The 15770-nt window shown below is 40.5% G+C and overlaps 1 protein-coding gene across 1 annotated transcript in view; it reads right to left on the bottom strand.

Annotated features, from left to right (window-relative positions):
* Positions 1 to 15770, bottom strand: part of CCDC144A (coiled-coil domain containing 144A) — a 50278-nt gene that overhangs the window by 4069 nt on the left and 30439 nt on the right. Inside the window, 4 exon segments of the mRNA XM_037732099.1 lie at positions 455 to 506; positions 7141 to 7336; positions 8584 to 8798; positions 9358 to 9642. Of these exon segments, the coding sequence (XP_037588027.1) occupies positions 455 to 506; positions 7141 to 7336; positions 8584 to 8798; positions 9358 to 9642 (748 nt within the window).

Here is a 15770-nt window from a genome sequence, read left to right as displayed (position 1 = left end):
TTATACATGCTCTTCATTATACATGTTCAAGTTTTCAAATATTTAATGTAGGACCTATTAACCAAAGAATGAAAAGGGATGCCATTTGCAGTTTATTTCACACATATATTACTTAATCTAAATCTAATTTATAAATTTTGGTAATGGCCAGCCACAGTGGCTCATGCCTGTAATCCCAGCACTTTGGGAGGCCAAGGCGAGTGGATCACAAAGTCAGGAGTTCAAGACCAGCCTGGCCAAGATGGTGAAACCCCGTCTCTACTAAAAATACAAAAACTGGCCGGGCATAGTGGGAGGTGCCTGTAATCCCAGCTACTTGGGAGGCTGAGGTAAGAGAATTGCTTGAACCAGGGCAGCAGAGTTTGCAGTGAGCTGAGATCGTGCCATTGCACTCCAGCCTGGGCGATAGGGTGAGAGACTGTCTCAGAAAAAAAAATTTTTTTTGGTTACGTACCTGCTGCTCCTATAGGCATATCATTTTCCAACTTCTGCTGCATCTGAAATAAGTCAAATGTTATTTATAATGTTTAAGAAGAGACCTTTTATGGTAAGAAGTATCAATTACAAAATGTGGCCTTTAAATAATACTTTCAGAGACTAGACCTAACTTGAAGATTGCTTAAAAAAAAAAAAATCACATAAATTCGTATTTTAAGTTTAGATAAAGGAGAACATATATGTGTTATGCTGTTTAATCTCATAAAAGCACAATTAATATTGGTCTGTTTGACAATGTCATTTCAAACGTGTGAGGTTTTCCCTTATTAGTACAGAGGTTAAACAGTTCAACTCATATTTTGCAATGAGTGCATTACTTTCCCATTCTTATCAAAACTCTGCCCTTTATAAAAGTCTAATCAGTTTTTCACTTTAATGAATAGTTCCTTAAAATGAACTCGCCATTCTCCACTTGTATAAAATAATAATTTTAACGTATGTTCTTTACTATTAATTCAGCACAGGATCTTTAATACACACTTGAAGAAAGCAGTGTTGTTGTGATGGCATGTGAATATATTCCACTGGCAAAAGATTAAAAATATTTATTAAAAATTTATTCATATTTATTAAAATATTTATTAAAAATATTTAGCCGGGCGCGGTGGCTCAAGCCTGTAATCCCAGCACTTTGGGAGGCCGAGGCGGGTGGATCACGAGGTCAAGAGATCGAGACCATCCTGGTCAACATGGTGAAACCCCGTCTCTACTAAAAATACAAAACATTAGCTGGGCATGGTGGCGCGTGCCTGTAATCCCAGCTACTCAGGAGGTTGAGGCAGGAGAATTGCCTGAACCCAGGAGGCGGAGGTTGCGGTGAGCCGAGATCGCGCCATTGCACTCCAGCCTGGGTAACAAGAGCGAAACTCTGTCTCAAAAAAAAAAAAAAAAAAAATTTATTAAAAATACTATTATGGTTAACATTTCTTTATTCATATGGACACGAAAATTTCCATGAAAACAAGAATAAAAATAGGTTAGAGCCAGTTTTCAATCTTACTTTCATTGAATCATGTGTGTCTAGAATTAGAAACTAGGAAAACAATATTGTTATTTAACTGCAACTTTGATTTCGCAACTTTGATTTCTTTTCAGAAATTAGTACCCATTTTTGAAGCATCTGACAAGTTATAGTTATCTACTTAATTATGAAAGGTGTGGGAATATTTCTAACTTACTGTCAGTGTTTCTATCTAGAGTGCTCTCATTTAAATCTTTTGTAGAATAGGCACTCTCTCACTAAAGGCCCAGACAGGGTCTGAGATGGTTTGTGGCAAGAATGATAATGATATCTCATGCCTTTACAAATTTTAGGTGTCAATTTTTTCTTTCACTAACAGGTTCACCAATATTTTGAGCCTCCTTTCCATAACATTTCTGTGACAAAAACATTATAAATAGGCTTTATAGAGTAAGTAACATTGTGACATGGTAAAAGCCCCATAAAACTGCATACCTCAACTACAACCTCAGCTTTCTGTTGAAACTGCTCTCTGTAACCCTGATGTGACAGGCAAGCAGTCCAAACTCACGCCATGTGGGCCCCTGAGACTTGTAATAAGTAACTAAGGTCTGTAATTTCCACCCTACCCAGACAGTGTGTAAACTAACGCTTAACTTCTGTGAACCACTTAAGTAACAATCGGAATGTCCGAAGCCCCTCACCCTCACCCCTACCCAGGAGGTAGTTTACAGAATGTCCAAAGTCCACTAGTTCTTGGAACATCCAAAGCCCCTTGCCCCCATCCCTACCCAGGAGGTGGTTTACGGGCATAAAAGGTCTTGACACCCTCCTTTCGGGGCCACAGGTTGAAGAGACGTGAGTCCTCCTCCGTGGCCGCCGGCAATAAAGACCCTGCAATTTGGCATACTTTTGTCTTGGTGTTAACTTTCTATTCTCGCTCTGGTATAACAACATGACAACAGCATTACCAGCCAGGCATCATAAAAGAAGTAACTTGATACCAGATAAAGGGGGAAGCCTTTCTTCAAAGAACCCCTAGATATTGCCACTCATAAGCACTATGTAAAAGTACATTTTTACATGACTCAAACTAAGACACTACTACTGTAAAGTTATCTTTTCTCCCAAAAACTCTTCTGCTAAATATTACCAGTGTAATAGATTTTATTATTTCTTTCTACCCCATTCACAAATGCTTTCGTACTTCTTCAATTTTGTTAACATAAAAATGAGATATTCTCCTTAACAAATTGCTTACTTTTATACTGAAGAAATCGTAACTCTGTAGAGAGAGAATACTTTTTGTATGACAACTTTAAATACAGGTCATTTTCTCTTCAAACTCTTATAAATAAGAGTACATGGTAGAAGTCTCTGCCCCTTTCCACTCCCGGAGTGGCTTCCCCCTGCACCAATTCTCTTCCAGCCTTTCCCTGACCCTTGACTATTTCGCCACATAAATGACAGTGGAGGGCAACTGCCTTTGGGAAAGACATCCCAGGTCAGCTGTGAAAGCAGAGGGAAAAGGGACAGATCCAGGACATAGGGAGGGAGTGCCTCTGGGACCCAAAAGCTTAGGAAAGGGGTCTTGAGTATTGATGACTCCAGTTTTTTCCTGGCCAGTGAAAGGCCCCCACAAAAAATTAAGAAAAAATCATTCCTCAAAAATCTTCCCTTGCATCAGGTCTGCTTTTTATACTCTCTCATCACCATCTTGTAAAATGATACATTACCTCATTTTTCTGGTAAGTACTGTGAAAAGAAAAAATATCTTGGGACCCAAATTAACTTAGCTAAAAGGAAAACTCAAGCTGGAAATTGCTTAGCAAAAACCTGCCTCCCTGCGGTAAGCCGAGATCGCGCCATTGCACTCCAGCCTGGGTAACAAGAGCGAAACTCCGTCCCAAAAAAAAAAAAAAAAACCTGCCTCCTATTCTATTCAAAGTTCTTTCTCTGCTCACTGAGATAAATGCATATCTGCCTGTCTCCTTTGGAAAGGCAAATCGGAAACTCAAAAGAATGCCACTGTCTCTCACCTATCTGGAAGGAAGCCCCCTCCCAACTTCCAGTCTTCCTCCCTTGACTTCAAGTTGTCCCACCTTTCCAGACTGAACCAATGTACTTCTCACATATATTAATTGATGTCTCCTGTCTCCCTAAAATGTATAAAACCAAGATGTGCCCCGACCACCCTGGATACATGTCATCAGGATTTCCTGAGGCTGCGTCATGGCATGTGTCCTCAACTTTGGCAAAACAAACTTTCTCAATTAACTGAGGCCTGTCTCAAATTTTGGGGGTTCACAGTACTAATGAGAACATTATATTTGCATCATGCTTAACAATTTACAGACATATTTAACATTGATTTTCCTTTTGTACCCAGTGGTACAATTTCATGACTGAAGCATTTGGATGCTAATCATCTTACTTTTTTTTTCAGAAAAATAAAACCTAAGCGGACAATACGATTAAAAATCTCAGCTAGCTGAGCTCCTGAAATCTATGTATTAAAACAATAATTTAATGCATTGCCTTTTAAGCTATTTGGCTGCAATGCTGTCTAAGAAACCACAGATTTGCTCTTCTGTGATATATTAGGACATGAAATAGCCAGGTAAACACAACAAGGTCGAGGCCTCATTCCATGTGGGCCTATGCTAATTTTCTGTGCATTAAGGATATCATAAAAACACCAAAACTAAGCCAGGCATGGTGGCTCACGCCTGTAATCCTTGGACTTTGGGAGGCTGAGGCAGGAGTTCAAGACCAACCTGGCCAATATAGTGAAACCCCATCTCCATTAAAAATATAAAAATTAGCTGGGTTTGGTGGTGGTGCATGCCTATAATCCCAGCTGCTTGGGAGGCTGAGGCAGGAGAATCGCTTGAACCCAAGAGGCAGAGGTTGCAGTGAGCCAAGATTGCACCACTGCACCCCACCCTCGGTGACAGAGCAAGACTCCATCTCAAAACAAAAAAAACCCAATAGGCTGGATGTAGTGGCTCACACCTGTAATCCAAGCACTTTGGAGGCCAAGGCGGGGCGGATCACCTGAGGTCAGGGGTTCATGACCAGCCTGACCAACATGGTGAAACCCCGTCTTATAAACAAAACAAAACAAAATAAAACCCAAAAAACAAAATAACAACAAAACCACTGAAACTATAAGCCAATGTGCATTGACTGAAATTAAAAAAAATAAAAATATACACAAAGAAAACTATTTATTTTTGTTCATACAAATATTTTATGAATTTTGTGGAGTTGCCCAACTGAAAATTACTGTTGCTAGTACTAATGTCACACCGTGGTAATGATATAAACTGCCCAATATCTGAGGCAGATATTCACCGTGNTTAATGCATTGCCTTTTAAGCTATTTGGCTGCAATGCTGTCTAAGAAACCACAGATTTGCTCTTCTGTGATATGTTAGGACATGAAATAGCCAGGTAAACACAAGGTTGAGGCCTCATTCCATGTGGGCCTATGCTAATTTTCTGTGCATTAAGGAGATCATAAAAACACCAAAACTAAGCCAGGCATGGTGGCTCACACCTGTAATCCCTGGACTCTGGGAGGCTGAGGCAGGCAGATCACGAGGTCAGGAGTTTAAGGCCAACCTGGCCAATATAGTGAAACCCCATCTCCACTAAAAATACAAAAATTAGCTGGGTGTGGTGGTGCACACCTATAATCCCAGCTGCTTGGGAGGCAAGGCAGGAGACTCGCTTGAACCCAGGAGGCAGAGGTTGCAGTGAGCCAAGATTGCACCAGTGCACTCCACCCTGGGCGACAGAGCAAGACTCCATCTCAAAAAAAAAACAAAAACAGAATAGGCTGCATGATGTGGCTCACACCTGTATTCCAGACACTTTGGAGGCCAAGGTGGGCGGATCACCTGAGGTTAGGAGTTCAAGACCAGCCTAACCAACATGGTAAAACTCCGTCTTATAAACAAAACAAAACAAAACCAAAACAAAAGCCAAAAAACAAAATAACAACAACAAAACCACTGAAACTATAAGCCAATGTGCATTGACTGAAATTTAAAAAATTAAAAATATACACAAAGAAAACTATTTATTTATTTTTGTTCATACAAATGTTTTATGGATTTTGTAATTTTAATAAGAGGCAGAATCTTGCTATATTGCCCTGGCTGGAGTGCTACAGTGCTACAGAACAATCATTACACACTGAAGCCTTGAACTCCTGGGCTCAAGTGATCTGTCTGCCCTCAGCCTCAGGTGTAGCTGGGATTACAGGTGTGTGCCACTGTGCCCAGCTTTTATAATTTTCCACCAGTTGAAAAATGGACAAATGTTAGACAAATACTCTAATCTGAGTTAAACATAGCTGAACTTTTTTTTTTTTTCCTTTACCAATTCTATAATTGACACAGCTTGTCATTCTTGGATCCATTTTGAAATCCCCAGAAACAGACTTACTCTGAGTGAAACTGTTGTAGTGGAGCGAGCATTAAGTCAACACCAAGACAAAAGTATGCCAGATTGCAGGGTCTTTATTGCCGGCAGCCATGGAGGACTCACGTCTCTCCGACCTGTGGCCCCAAAAGAAGGGTGTCAAGACCTTTTATACCTGTACAACCACCTTGGGAGTGAGGGTGAGGGGCTTCAGACATTCTGAGGGCTAGTAGATTCTGTAAATCACCTCCTGGGTGGAGATGAGGGTGAGGGGCTCCGGACATTCCGAGGGCCAGGGGACTTTTGACATTCTGATTGTTACTTAAGCTGTTCACAAAAGTCAAGATAAGCATTTGTTTACACATTGTCTGCGTAGGGTGGAAATTACAAGTCGCAGGGGCCGAGATGGCTTGGGTTTGGACTGCTTGCCTGTCACATTTGGGTTACAGAGAGCAGTTTCAACAGAAAGCCGAGGTATGGTTGAGGTATGCAGTTTTATAGGGCTTTTACCATGTCACAAAACCACATGGTTGAACTAAAAGGTTCCTGTTACCGGTCCAGAGATGTCCATGTGCAGCTTTACATGGAATTTGGGGTAGAAAGAATAGAATTGATTCTGTTTGGTCACATTTGCTACTGAAGGACTCTAGACATCACTGCCATCTTAGTCATCAAGTTATGGCTACAGAGACGTAACTGAGCTTTACTTTAAAAATTCAGATATTTGTTTATTTCAGAATCACTGTACAATTGCATAGCAATAGAAACATTTTACAAAAATGGAGATTAAAACGCTGTAAGACCAATAGCAATTACAGGTGTACTCATGTAAGAAAATCACAAAACTTTTAAAGAATAGAGATTAATCAAGTGTTGCAGGTTTATACTACGTATTAAAAGTATTCACATTGGATCTTTTAAATAATAAACATCCATGTGTGGTTAGTGTGTGGATACCAATCATTCACATATGATGAGGGGTAGAAAACCTGAGATTGAAGCAGGATTGGCCTCGAGAAACAGATCCCTCGAACACCAAACTGCGAAGGAAGAGGTGATTATTATTATTATTATTACGGCCTGGAGCCAGGCGACAATGTGTCTACATGACCACACTCTCCTAACAAAGGGAAGCTCTGCCTTTATATAGGCTTATACTCTAGATATTACACATGAAAGAATCTTAGGTTTACAGCCTTAGAAATTACAAGTAAAAGGGTCTTAGGTTTACAGCTTTAGAAATCACATATGAAAGGGTCTTGGGTTTATAGTTTTAGAAAGCTTTTTCTTTGAATATGTTTTCTGTTGAGACCTTCACTATCATTAAGATTTCCCACAGAAGGTGACTCGAGGACTGACCTTGTAGGAGAAGCAGTGGCTGGATATCTGGTCTTCTCCGTCTCCACAGTAAGCTGGGTACTGACCTCTGCTATCATCTCATTGGTTCTGTGAAGATTGCAAAAGACAAATGCTTAGTATTTCATTTTTTCCTAAATGACTTCAAGTGTTCTAAAAGTTGCCATAAGAGTAGATGGAATATACTATAAGCCACATTTTAACTCTGAAAATGTGTTAGAGCACGCCTACTGTATCGAATTACAGCTTTAACATTGTTCTAAAGAAGTACATATATTTCTAGAGGGAACAACTACTTGTTTGTTGGAAATCCCCCTAGAAATCATGTTGTACTCCTTAATTATATACAATAAATCATGTTGTACTCTTTAAATACATACAATTAAAAAGCTAAAAGAAAAAAATAAAAGCTAGAAATACTTGTATTTAGTAAACTAGTTAGAGATTTTTAAAAAACTATCAGTCAAAGACATTTTCAAACAATTGTTTTTACTGCCCTTGTACATTTCACCCATTATCTGGAAAAAATTGAGCATTTGGCATTGAGGAATCATTCAAGGAGACTTTTCCTAGGGGAGAACAAGACAGCTGAGATCAAAGAGAGCTAGAGCAGCACCTACGACAATCAGCTCCTAACACTGTGGCCCACGAATCAGAGGTGGGGCCTGCCCTTTCTGTCTTCCACACACCCCCTCAGGCTGACTGAGGTGCTTTTTTTTTTTAATCACTTAGTAAGTGATCCGTCCCTTCAACCCTACGTTAATCATTCTGTACTTCACAAGTGTGTCTTGACGTGGAGCGGAAAAGCTTTGCAGGACACTTCTTCTCAAGGCGCCTCTAATGTTCATAATCAAGCAAAGTGAATTTACTAAGTGCCAGAATGTGTCCAGAGTAGTCATACTTGGCCCAAGGTTTTCAGCTGTCATCTTCCAAAAATTAATTAAATTCGTTAATATTTTGAATTAAGGGAATACTGACATTTTTATCATGATATCACTGTCTAAATTATGAAGCTTCACAAATATTTAGCTGAAACCCTAACAGATCAGATTAACTATACAAGAATATTAAGGGGTTGGGGGAAGCCACGTAAAACCAAAACACAGGAGCGACATGAACTGTCCCGGACTAAGATTTTAAAGGTTAAGCTCATTTACTATTTTCAATTTTACTTGAAGGTTAAGTTCATCTACTATTTATAATTTACAATATTCAAAAATTGTACAATCTAGTTAGCTTTCACTTCCCGCAAATCTCATGAACCTGTCTCACTACAAATTATGCTTTGGAAGGCAAATTAATGAGCTTATTTGCTATGATTCTGTATACTGACTTACCTTCTCAGTTCTTTTGACAAGGATCTTACAGCTTTTGCTTCTTTTAGGTAGAGTTCCTGAAACCTTTGTAATTCTGTTTTATTAGCAGCAGCTTGCAAAGTTTTTATTCTGGAGAGTTCAGATTCCAGATCTTGGATTTTCAGTTACATCTGAGCTCCTTCTGAAGCAAAATCATTCAGCCTTTGCAGAAACTTTTCTAGAGATGCTGCTTGAGCCTAAAATAAATTAAAAGGGAACATTTTTAAAGTAATTATAACCTGAATAATTACTGTGCATTTGTTTCCTTTTGTTTGGAGTCAGTTATTCAGAGAACAATTTTAAGTCTGTGAAGAAAGAAAGAAGCTCAAGCTTAACATATTTATCATCAGCATCAACTGAATTAATAATTGAGTCTGAGTTGTACAACAATTCTCCAAAGAATGACAGAAACAAGTTAAAAATTTAAAAATGGAACAATGTAACTTAAAAGCAGTTCAAGAGTATGGTATAATTTCTCAATCACAATTTTTTTTATTTTTTATATTAGTCTTTTATGCATACTGGCCTTAGTAATCAATGATTTTCTAGTGAGAATTATTACGATGGCAGATCAATTTAGTTGTAAGAATGATGGAAACTAAAATATTTAAAGGGAGAAACAGATATCACCTTCCTTCTAGAAGCCTGCCAAACAAACTGCTGTAAGAAAAGTCGAGAAAACATATACGATGGATATATCCAAAATTGAATTTGCAGCGAAATGAATGAAAGCACATTACAGATAAATAAACCAACCTGCAAGAGGAGATGCATTTCGTTTAACTTTTCTACTATCTTCTGTCCTGATCTTCCTTCAATCAGCACTTCATACCGTTCAGCTTCACCACGTTTTAACGTATTTCTCTCATTATTACTTTTGAGACTTATAATTTCCTGTTTCAGCTGCATATTTTCTTTCTGTAGTGTTTTATATTTCTTTCTTAATGCTGTCGTAGAGAATAGTGTCTGCTGAAGAAGAATCACTGGGTCCACATGTAGACATTGTGATTGTGCAGTTTCCTGTGCTTCTGTAAGGTCATCCTGCATGAGTGAAAAAACAATATAGTTTGGTAATGACGGAGGTAGACAGAGGCCGGGTGTGGTGGCTCACACCTGTAATCCCAGCAGTTTGGGAGGACGAAGCGGATGGATCACCTGAGGTCAGGAGTTAGAGACAAGCCTGGCCAACAATGGCAAAACCCCATCTCTACTAAAAGCACAAAAATAAGCTGGGTGTGGTGGTGGGTGCCTGTAATCCCAGCTACTCAGGAGGCCGAGGCAGGAGAATGGCTTGAATCGGGGAGGTGGAGGTTGCAGTGACCAGAGACAGTGCCAGTGCACTCGAGCATGGGCAGAAAATAAAAAAGATAAAAGGAAGTACACTGAGAATGGTCTAACATAAAACTAATCATTTTTGAAATGAATTCAGTTGCAATAAAATATTACCTATACTGTTGTAGATTCATAAAAAACAGACCCTTGGATTACTCAGAAAATTAAAAACAAAGTTAAAACCACAAGAATTCACAAAAATATATCCTTTACTTTCATCGTTTTTTCCACATAACATTTGGATTTGATCTCAGACTTCTGTTTTTTTATGATCATTCCACGGCTTTCCTCCTTAAAATGGCTCTAAGTCACCCCCTTAGCACAAGTCTCTTATGCCTTTAACCCACTGTCATTCTCCGTAATTTGCATGGAAGTTTTAGGGGCATCATATTAAATTATTTGGGCCTCAGTCAAGAAATGGCTCCCATAATAAGACTCTGAAAATAAGACTCTAATAAATCTTGGAAAAAAGTGGATTCCAGCACCACAAGCCTCTTGCTGAACTGCAAGTGTCTTAAGTTAATGTGAATTACATTTCAAGGAGTAATGATACTTGGAGTTAAGAAGCAATCACATCTCCAGTATAAAAGTTGAATGGCATGATCCATACCACTTTTCTGAATAAAAATGCCTTAATTTAGTAGCACAATCTTGTAATTCATTGCTGCTTTACATGAAATAAGAGAGCACATTAAACGATGACAATAAAAAATCTCACTGAAATTTCAGTGGTGCTGAGTTGGAAAGAACTGCTTTCCTTTAGAGGAAATGACTATGGCTTTCTTATTTTAAAAAGGTAAGTGAAGTGGTGGTTTCCAAACATCTGCAAATTGCTTGCCACTTCTCCCATGACATTCCCTCTCCTGAATCCAAGCTGGCATTAATAACTGGTTTCTTGGGAACATAATGTGGCAGAACTGCTGTGTGACTTCTGAGGTTGGGTTACAAAATGTCATACAGCTTCCACCTGACTCTCTTTCTCTAGGGACTCTAGTCCTTAAAATGTAGCCACCATGCTGTGAGAAAGCCCAAACCACATGGTGAATCCTCATGTAGGTAGGTGTTTGAGTTGTCTTCCCTACCTAACATCCCGCCAAAGCAGCTTCAAATGCCACAAAGGTGAATGAACAAGCCTTTAGATGATTCTAGTCCCTAGCTTTAGGTCACCTCAGCTGATGCCAAGTAAACAAAAAGTGAGCTGGCCCCACTGAGCCTTGCTTATAACTGCAGCTTATGAACAAAACAGATGTTGTTTTGAGACACGACATTTTGTTACATACCAAGAAGTAACTGATACAGATAGGGACACTACATATAGATTGCATAACAACAAAAACTACTAAAACATGTAGGTTTGCCACTGGACCAGGAGCTAAGCAGAAGAAAAAAGGACCTACAGAAGAATAAGCATGAAAACAAAAGGAGTTTTAAAGTGACTGTGAGTGGAAGCCTGATGGTCCTCGAAGAGGCTGGTAGGAAGGGTTTTAAGGATAGTGAAGACAATGATACCGGACCCGAAGGAAAGGACACTGTTACTACACAGCTGCTGAAAGTAAAACCAACACAAGAGACAAGCTAAAGAAAGACTACTGCATATAAAGGAACCAGGACTTTCTGGGTTTAAGCATCTGTGTCCTTTTTACAGCCTTTCCACATATCAGAGTCCCAAATACAGACAGTCCTTGACTTAGCATGGTTCAATTCAACATTTTCTGACATTTTATAATACTGTGAAAATGATATGGGCTGAGTATACCTCTTAGCTTAAGGGTGTGGCCGCATAAGAATAAAGTCACTGTAAATGGAATTTATGGTAAATGGAAAACCTACCCACAAATTCTGATATTTACAATTTATAATGGTCCATAAATTGCAAATATCCTACATAACACTACATAACAAATGCAAATGTCATCTAGACATAACCCCATCCTAACTTGAGGAGCACCTGTATTGCTGAGATAAATGGTCTCTGGGATAAAATCAAATCCAGGGTGCTGCCAGAGAACACCATCAGAAGGTAAAGCCAAGACTGTGACTATAAGGCACTTTCTTAAGACTTCTGAAAGATTTCAGGTGGTTCCTCAAATTCCCTTAAAGGTCTTAAGGGTTTAAACATCTGAAGGCTCTATCTTACTCAGCCTCACAGGAAGTGCAAGGTGAAGTGCTTATCTCAGAGAGATCTGGACATGTGGTTTTTCCAATGACAAGAACCCAAGTAAAATTCACAGCACTCTTAAATATTTAAGAGAACTATAGTAACAATAGCAATGCTTGCTAGCGTGGATTAAAAGACATCAAGACAGTAAAAATGAAAAGAGGCCTTAGAACCTAAGAAGTTCTATGGGGAGGAAGCTGGCTGAGAAAAGTGCTTAGCTGAAAACCCAGGTCATTGCTTAAGAAAGGATATAACAAAGAGCCAAGAAGGTACCGTAAAGGGCCACAGAGGATGGCTCCCATGAGGTCCAAATCAAAGAAGTAGAAGTGCACAACAGGCTGTATTTCAGAATCGCTATGGTCTAGTATTTCCTTCGTGACTCCCATTTTCTCTCTGCTCAATAGGAGGGTCCATGGCAGTTTAGGAGAATGCTGGGTGGGGGAGTGGTAGATAACTTGCGTCTTTGGTTCTTAAGTCTTTGCGTTGACAAGAAATGCACTCAGGGGTTATACCATAGAAACTACAACCCCAGGGCGAATCCCTACCAGACGTGGTAAAGACAGGATATTGCGCTTCAAGCCTGAACCTGCTGCCATATTAACTGCGATGTGTGTGTGCGGGGTGGGAGGTAATAATTAGAAATGCGTGTGTTTTTCAAGTGGTAGAAAATTTTAAAATTATAGGGTCGATTGTGCATGTTTTAAAACATGGCTATACCTTCCTTAATATGCACAGCACAGAGACATCATCGAGAAGGCTGACTGAGAACACCCAGCACTCACCTCCTTCAAAAAGAAAAACCAAAACAGCAGGTAGGTAAACATAACTTGAGGAAACATCAAAGAGAACACACTGGAATTCACCAGGAAATTGATGGGGATCCTCTGAAGACAGAAGGAAAGAGAACTGAGGTAGCCAGCCCAGCCAGGATTATCTCAAAGCCAGGACAGACTCCCCCAAATCCCTTGCCCCACAGCACCCTATACTTGTGGAAACAGGTGGTCACCTAATAGCCTACCAGGGAAACTACTCTAGGTCAAAGGGATCCTAAGTGGGTGCTCTCCAGAGCCTGGGAGCCACCTGACTGCCACCACTGCCACCAATAGCAGGCCTGCCCTCTTCAGTGGCAGTGCTGTGCATACCTGTGTATACCTTTAGGAGCCCTGAGGACTGGCCCACTCGAGTGTACCATGCTGGAGCCTGAGATCAAGCCTGCCAAACCCACCAGGGCTGGTGCCCGTGTGAGCCATATGAAAGCCTGAAGACAAGGTCGCTTTGCTTGCTGCTGCTGTTGTTGCTGCCAGTGCGCCCATACACTGTCCAGGGCTCTAAGAAGCAGCCCGCCCCACCCAGGCCTGCGTGCATTTACCCAGGCCCCGTCTACCACTACCACCAAGGACAGTCCCACTGCCCCACCGGTACCTGCACATGCCGGCCAGGAGCATGAAGACAGGGCTGCCTCAACAGCCACTGACAAAGGCTCTTGCGCGGGTCTTCAGTGAGCCTGTGGACAAGCCTGCTCCACACACTGCCAGAGGAACCCCCCTAAATGTTCCTCATAGAGGGCCAGGGAGACATGCCCACACAGCTTGCTTTCATCACTACCAGTGCCCATGCATGCGACCAAAGAATCCAAGGTTGGGCCCCAGCTGCTACTGTCATCTCCGGTGCCACAAGTGTCACCAAGGTCCTTTGGGCTGGCCCATTACTGCCACTCTGATCCCAGCACACACCACCTGGAAGCCAAAGAGCCAGCCCACTCAGGCACTCCATTGCCAACAAAAACTGGCAAGCCTGGCCTAGTGCTGCCGGTACTAGTACTTTGTGTGTGCCACCAATGTGCCCGAGGACTGGCCTGCTATCTTCCCCATCACCATCAAGACCTCACACAGCATCTCCCATGACTAACAACCACACCATAAGCCACTGAGGAACTTACAGATACGGATGCTGATTACAGCAGAAGAAAGCATAAGTGTATGGAGACTACACCAATGCACCCACCCATCATCAATGCCAGAGCACCATACTTAACCAACAACATAGATACATCTACAGAAAAAAGTCAACTCCTAAAACTAGATGAAGTGACTGTTACACCAGCTGCACAGTTACCAACATTGAGGACACAAGAAGCATGAAAAATCACAGAAACAAGACACCTCCAAAGGAACACGGTAATTCTCCAGTGACAGATCCCAAAGAAAAGGAAGCCTATAAAATTCAAAACAGTGAGCTTAAGGAAACATAGTGAGATACAGAATAATGTAAAGGAACCAGGAAAGATTCCTGATAGGAAAGATAGAAAATACAAAGAGATCAGGAAAACAATTTATGATCCAAATAAATTCACCAATGAAAAAGATAGCATTAAAAGGAACCAAACAGAAATCCTGGAACTGAGAATTCAATACATAAAATAAAAACAACTGAGAACGTTGGCAATAGACTAGAACAAGCAGAAGAATGAATTTCTGAACTTCAAAAGAGGTTTTTATATGAGGTCCGACAAATAAAAAGCAAAAAGCACAAAAAAAAAGAAAGTAAAAAGAAGTAAGACAATCCAGGCACAGTGGCTCACGCCTGTAATCCCAGGTCTTTGGGAGGCTGATGCGGACGGATCACCTGAGGTCAAGAGTTCAAGACCAGCCTGACCAATATGGTGAAACCCCATCTTTGAAAACATATGTATATATATAGATGAAGAAAAAGAAAAGAATGAAGACAGTGTATCTGATACATGGGTCATGATGAGCAAAAAATTTTTTGAATATTGGGAGTTACAGAAATAGTAGAGATGGGAAAAGGCACATAAAACCTATGTAATGAAATAATAGCTGAAAAACTCCCAAGTCTTGTGAGAGATGTAAACATCTAGATACAGACATCTCAAAGATCCCCAAAGAAATACAATTTTAAAAGTCTTCTCTGAGGCACATCAGAGTCAAATGTCAAAAGCCAAAGACAAAGAACAAGAGAAAAACACCAAGTCACATACAAGGGAATTCGTATGAGACAAACAGCATGTTTGTCAGCAGAAACCTTAGAGGAAAGGACACAATCAGATGATATAGTTAATATGTGGGAAGAAAAAGACTGCCAGTCAAGAATACTATAGCTAGCGAAGCTATCCTCTAAAACTGAAAAAGTGGGGCCAGGTGCAGTGGCTCATGCCTGTAATCCTAGCACTTGGGGAGGCCAAGGTGGGTGGACTGCCTGAGCTCAGGAGTTCAAGACCAGCCTGGGCAATAAGGCAAAACCCCATCTCTACTAAAAATACAAAAAATTAGCCAGGCATGGTGGCGCATGCCTGTAGTCCCAGCTACTCAGGAGGCAGAGGCATGAGAATTGCTTGAAACTGGCAGGCAGGCGGAGGTTGCAGTGAGCTGAGACCATGTCATGGAACTCCAGCCAGGGCAACAGAGTGAGACTGTCTCTCCAACAAATAATAAATAAAACTGAAAGAGAAATAACATCTCAGACAAGCAAAAGTTGAAGGAATGCATCACCACTAGACTAGTCCTACAAGAAATGCTCATAAGAGTCCTCAATCTGGAAGCAAAAAGACAGTGTCTACTAGCATGAAAATAAAAGAACTCTAAGATTCACTGGTAGAGCAGGTACAGAAAAGCAAAAGAGAAAGGAATCAAACATCACTACAGAAAACCACCATATGATA

The sequence above is a fragment of the Cebus imitator genome, unplaced genomic scaffold (assembly GCF_001604975.1).
Source record: "Cebus imitator isolate Cc_AM_T3 unplaced genomic scaffold, Cebus_imitator-1.0 Scaffold441, whole genome shotgun sequence".
Classification (NCBI taxonomy): Eukaryota; Metazoa; Chordata; class Mammalia; order Primates; family Cebidae; genus Cebus; species Cebus imitator.
The sequence above is the reverse complement of the archived record's forward strand: the minus strand, read 5'-3'. Positions and strand labels throughout refer to the sequence as shown.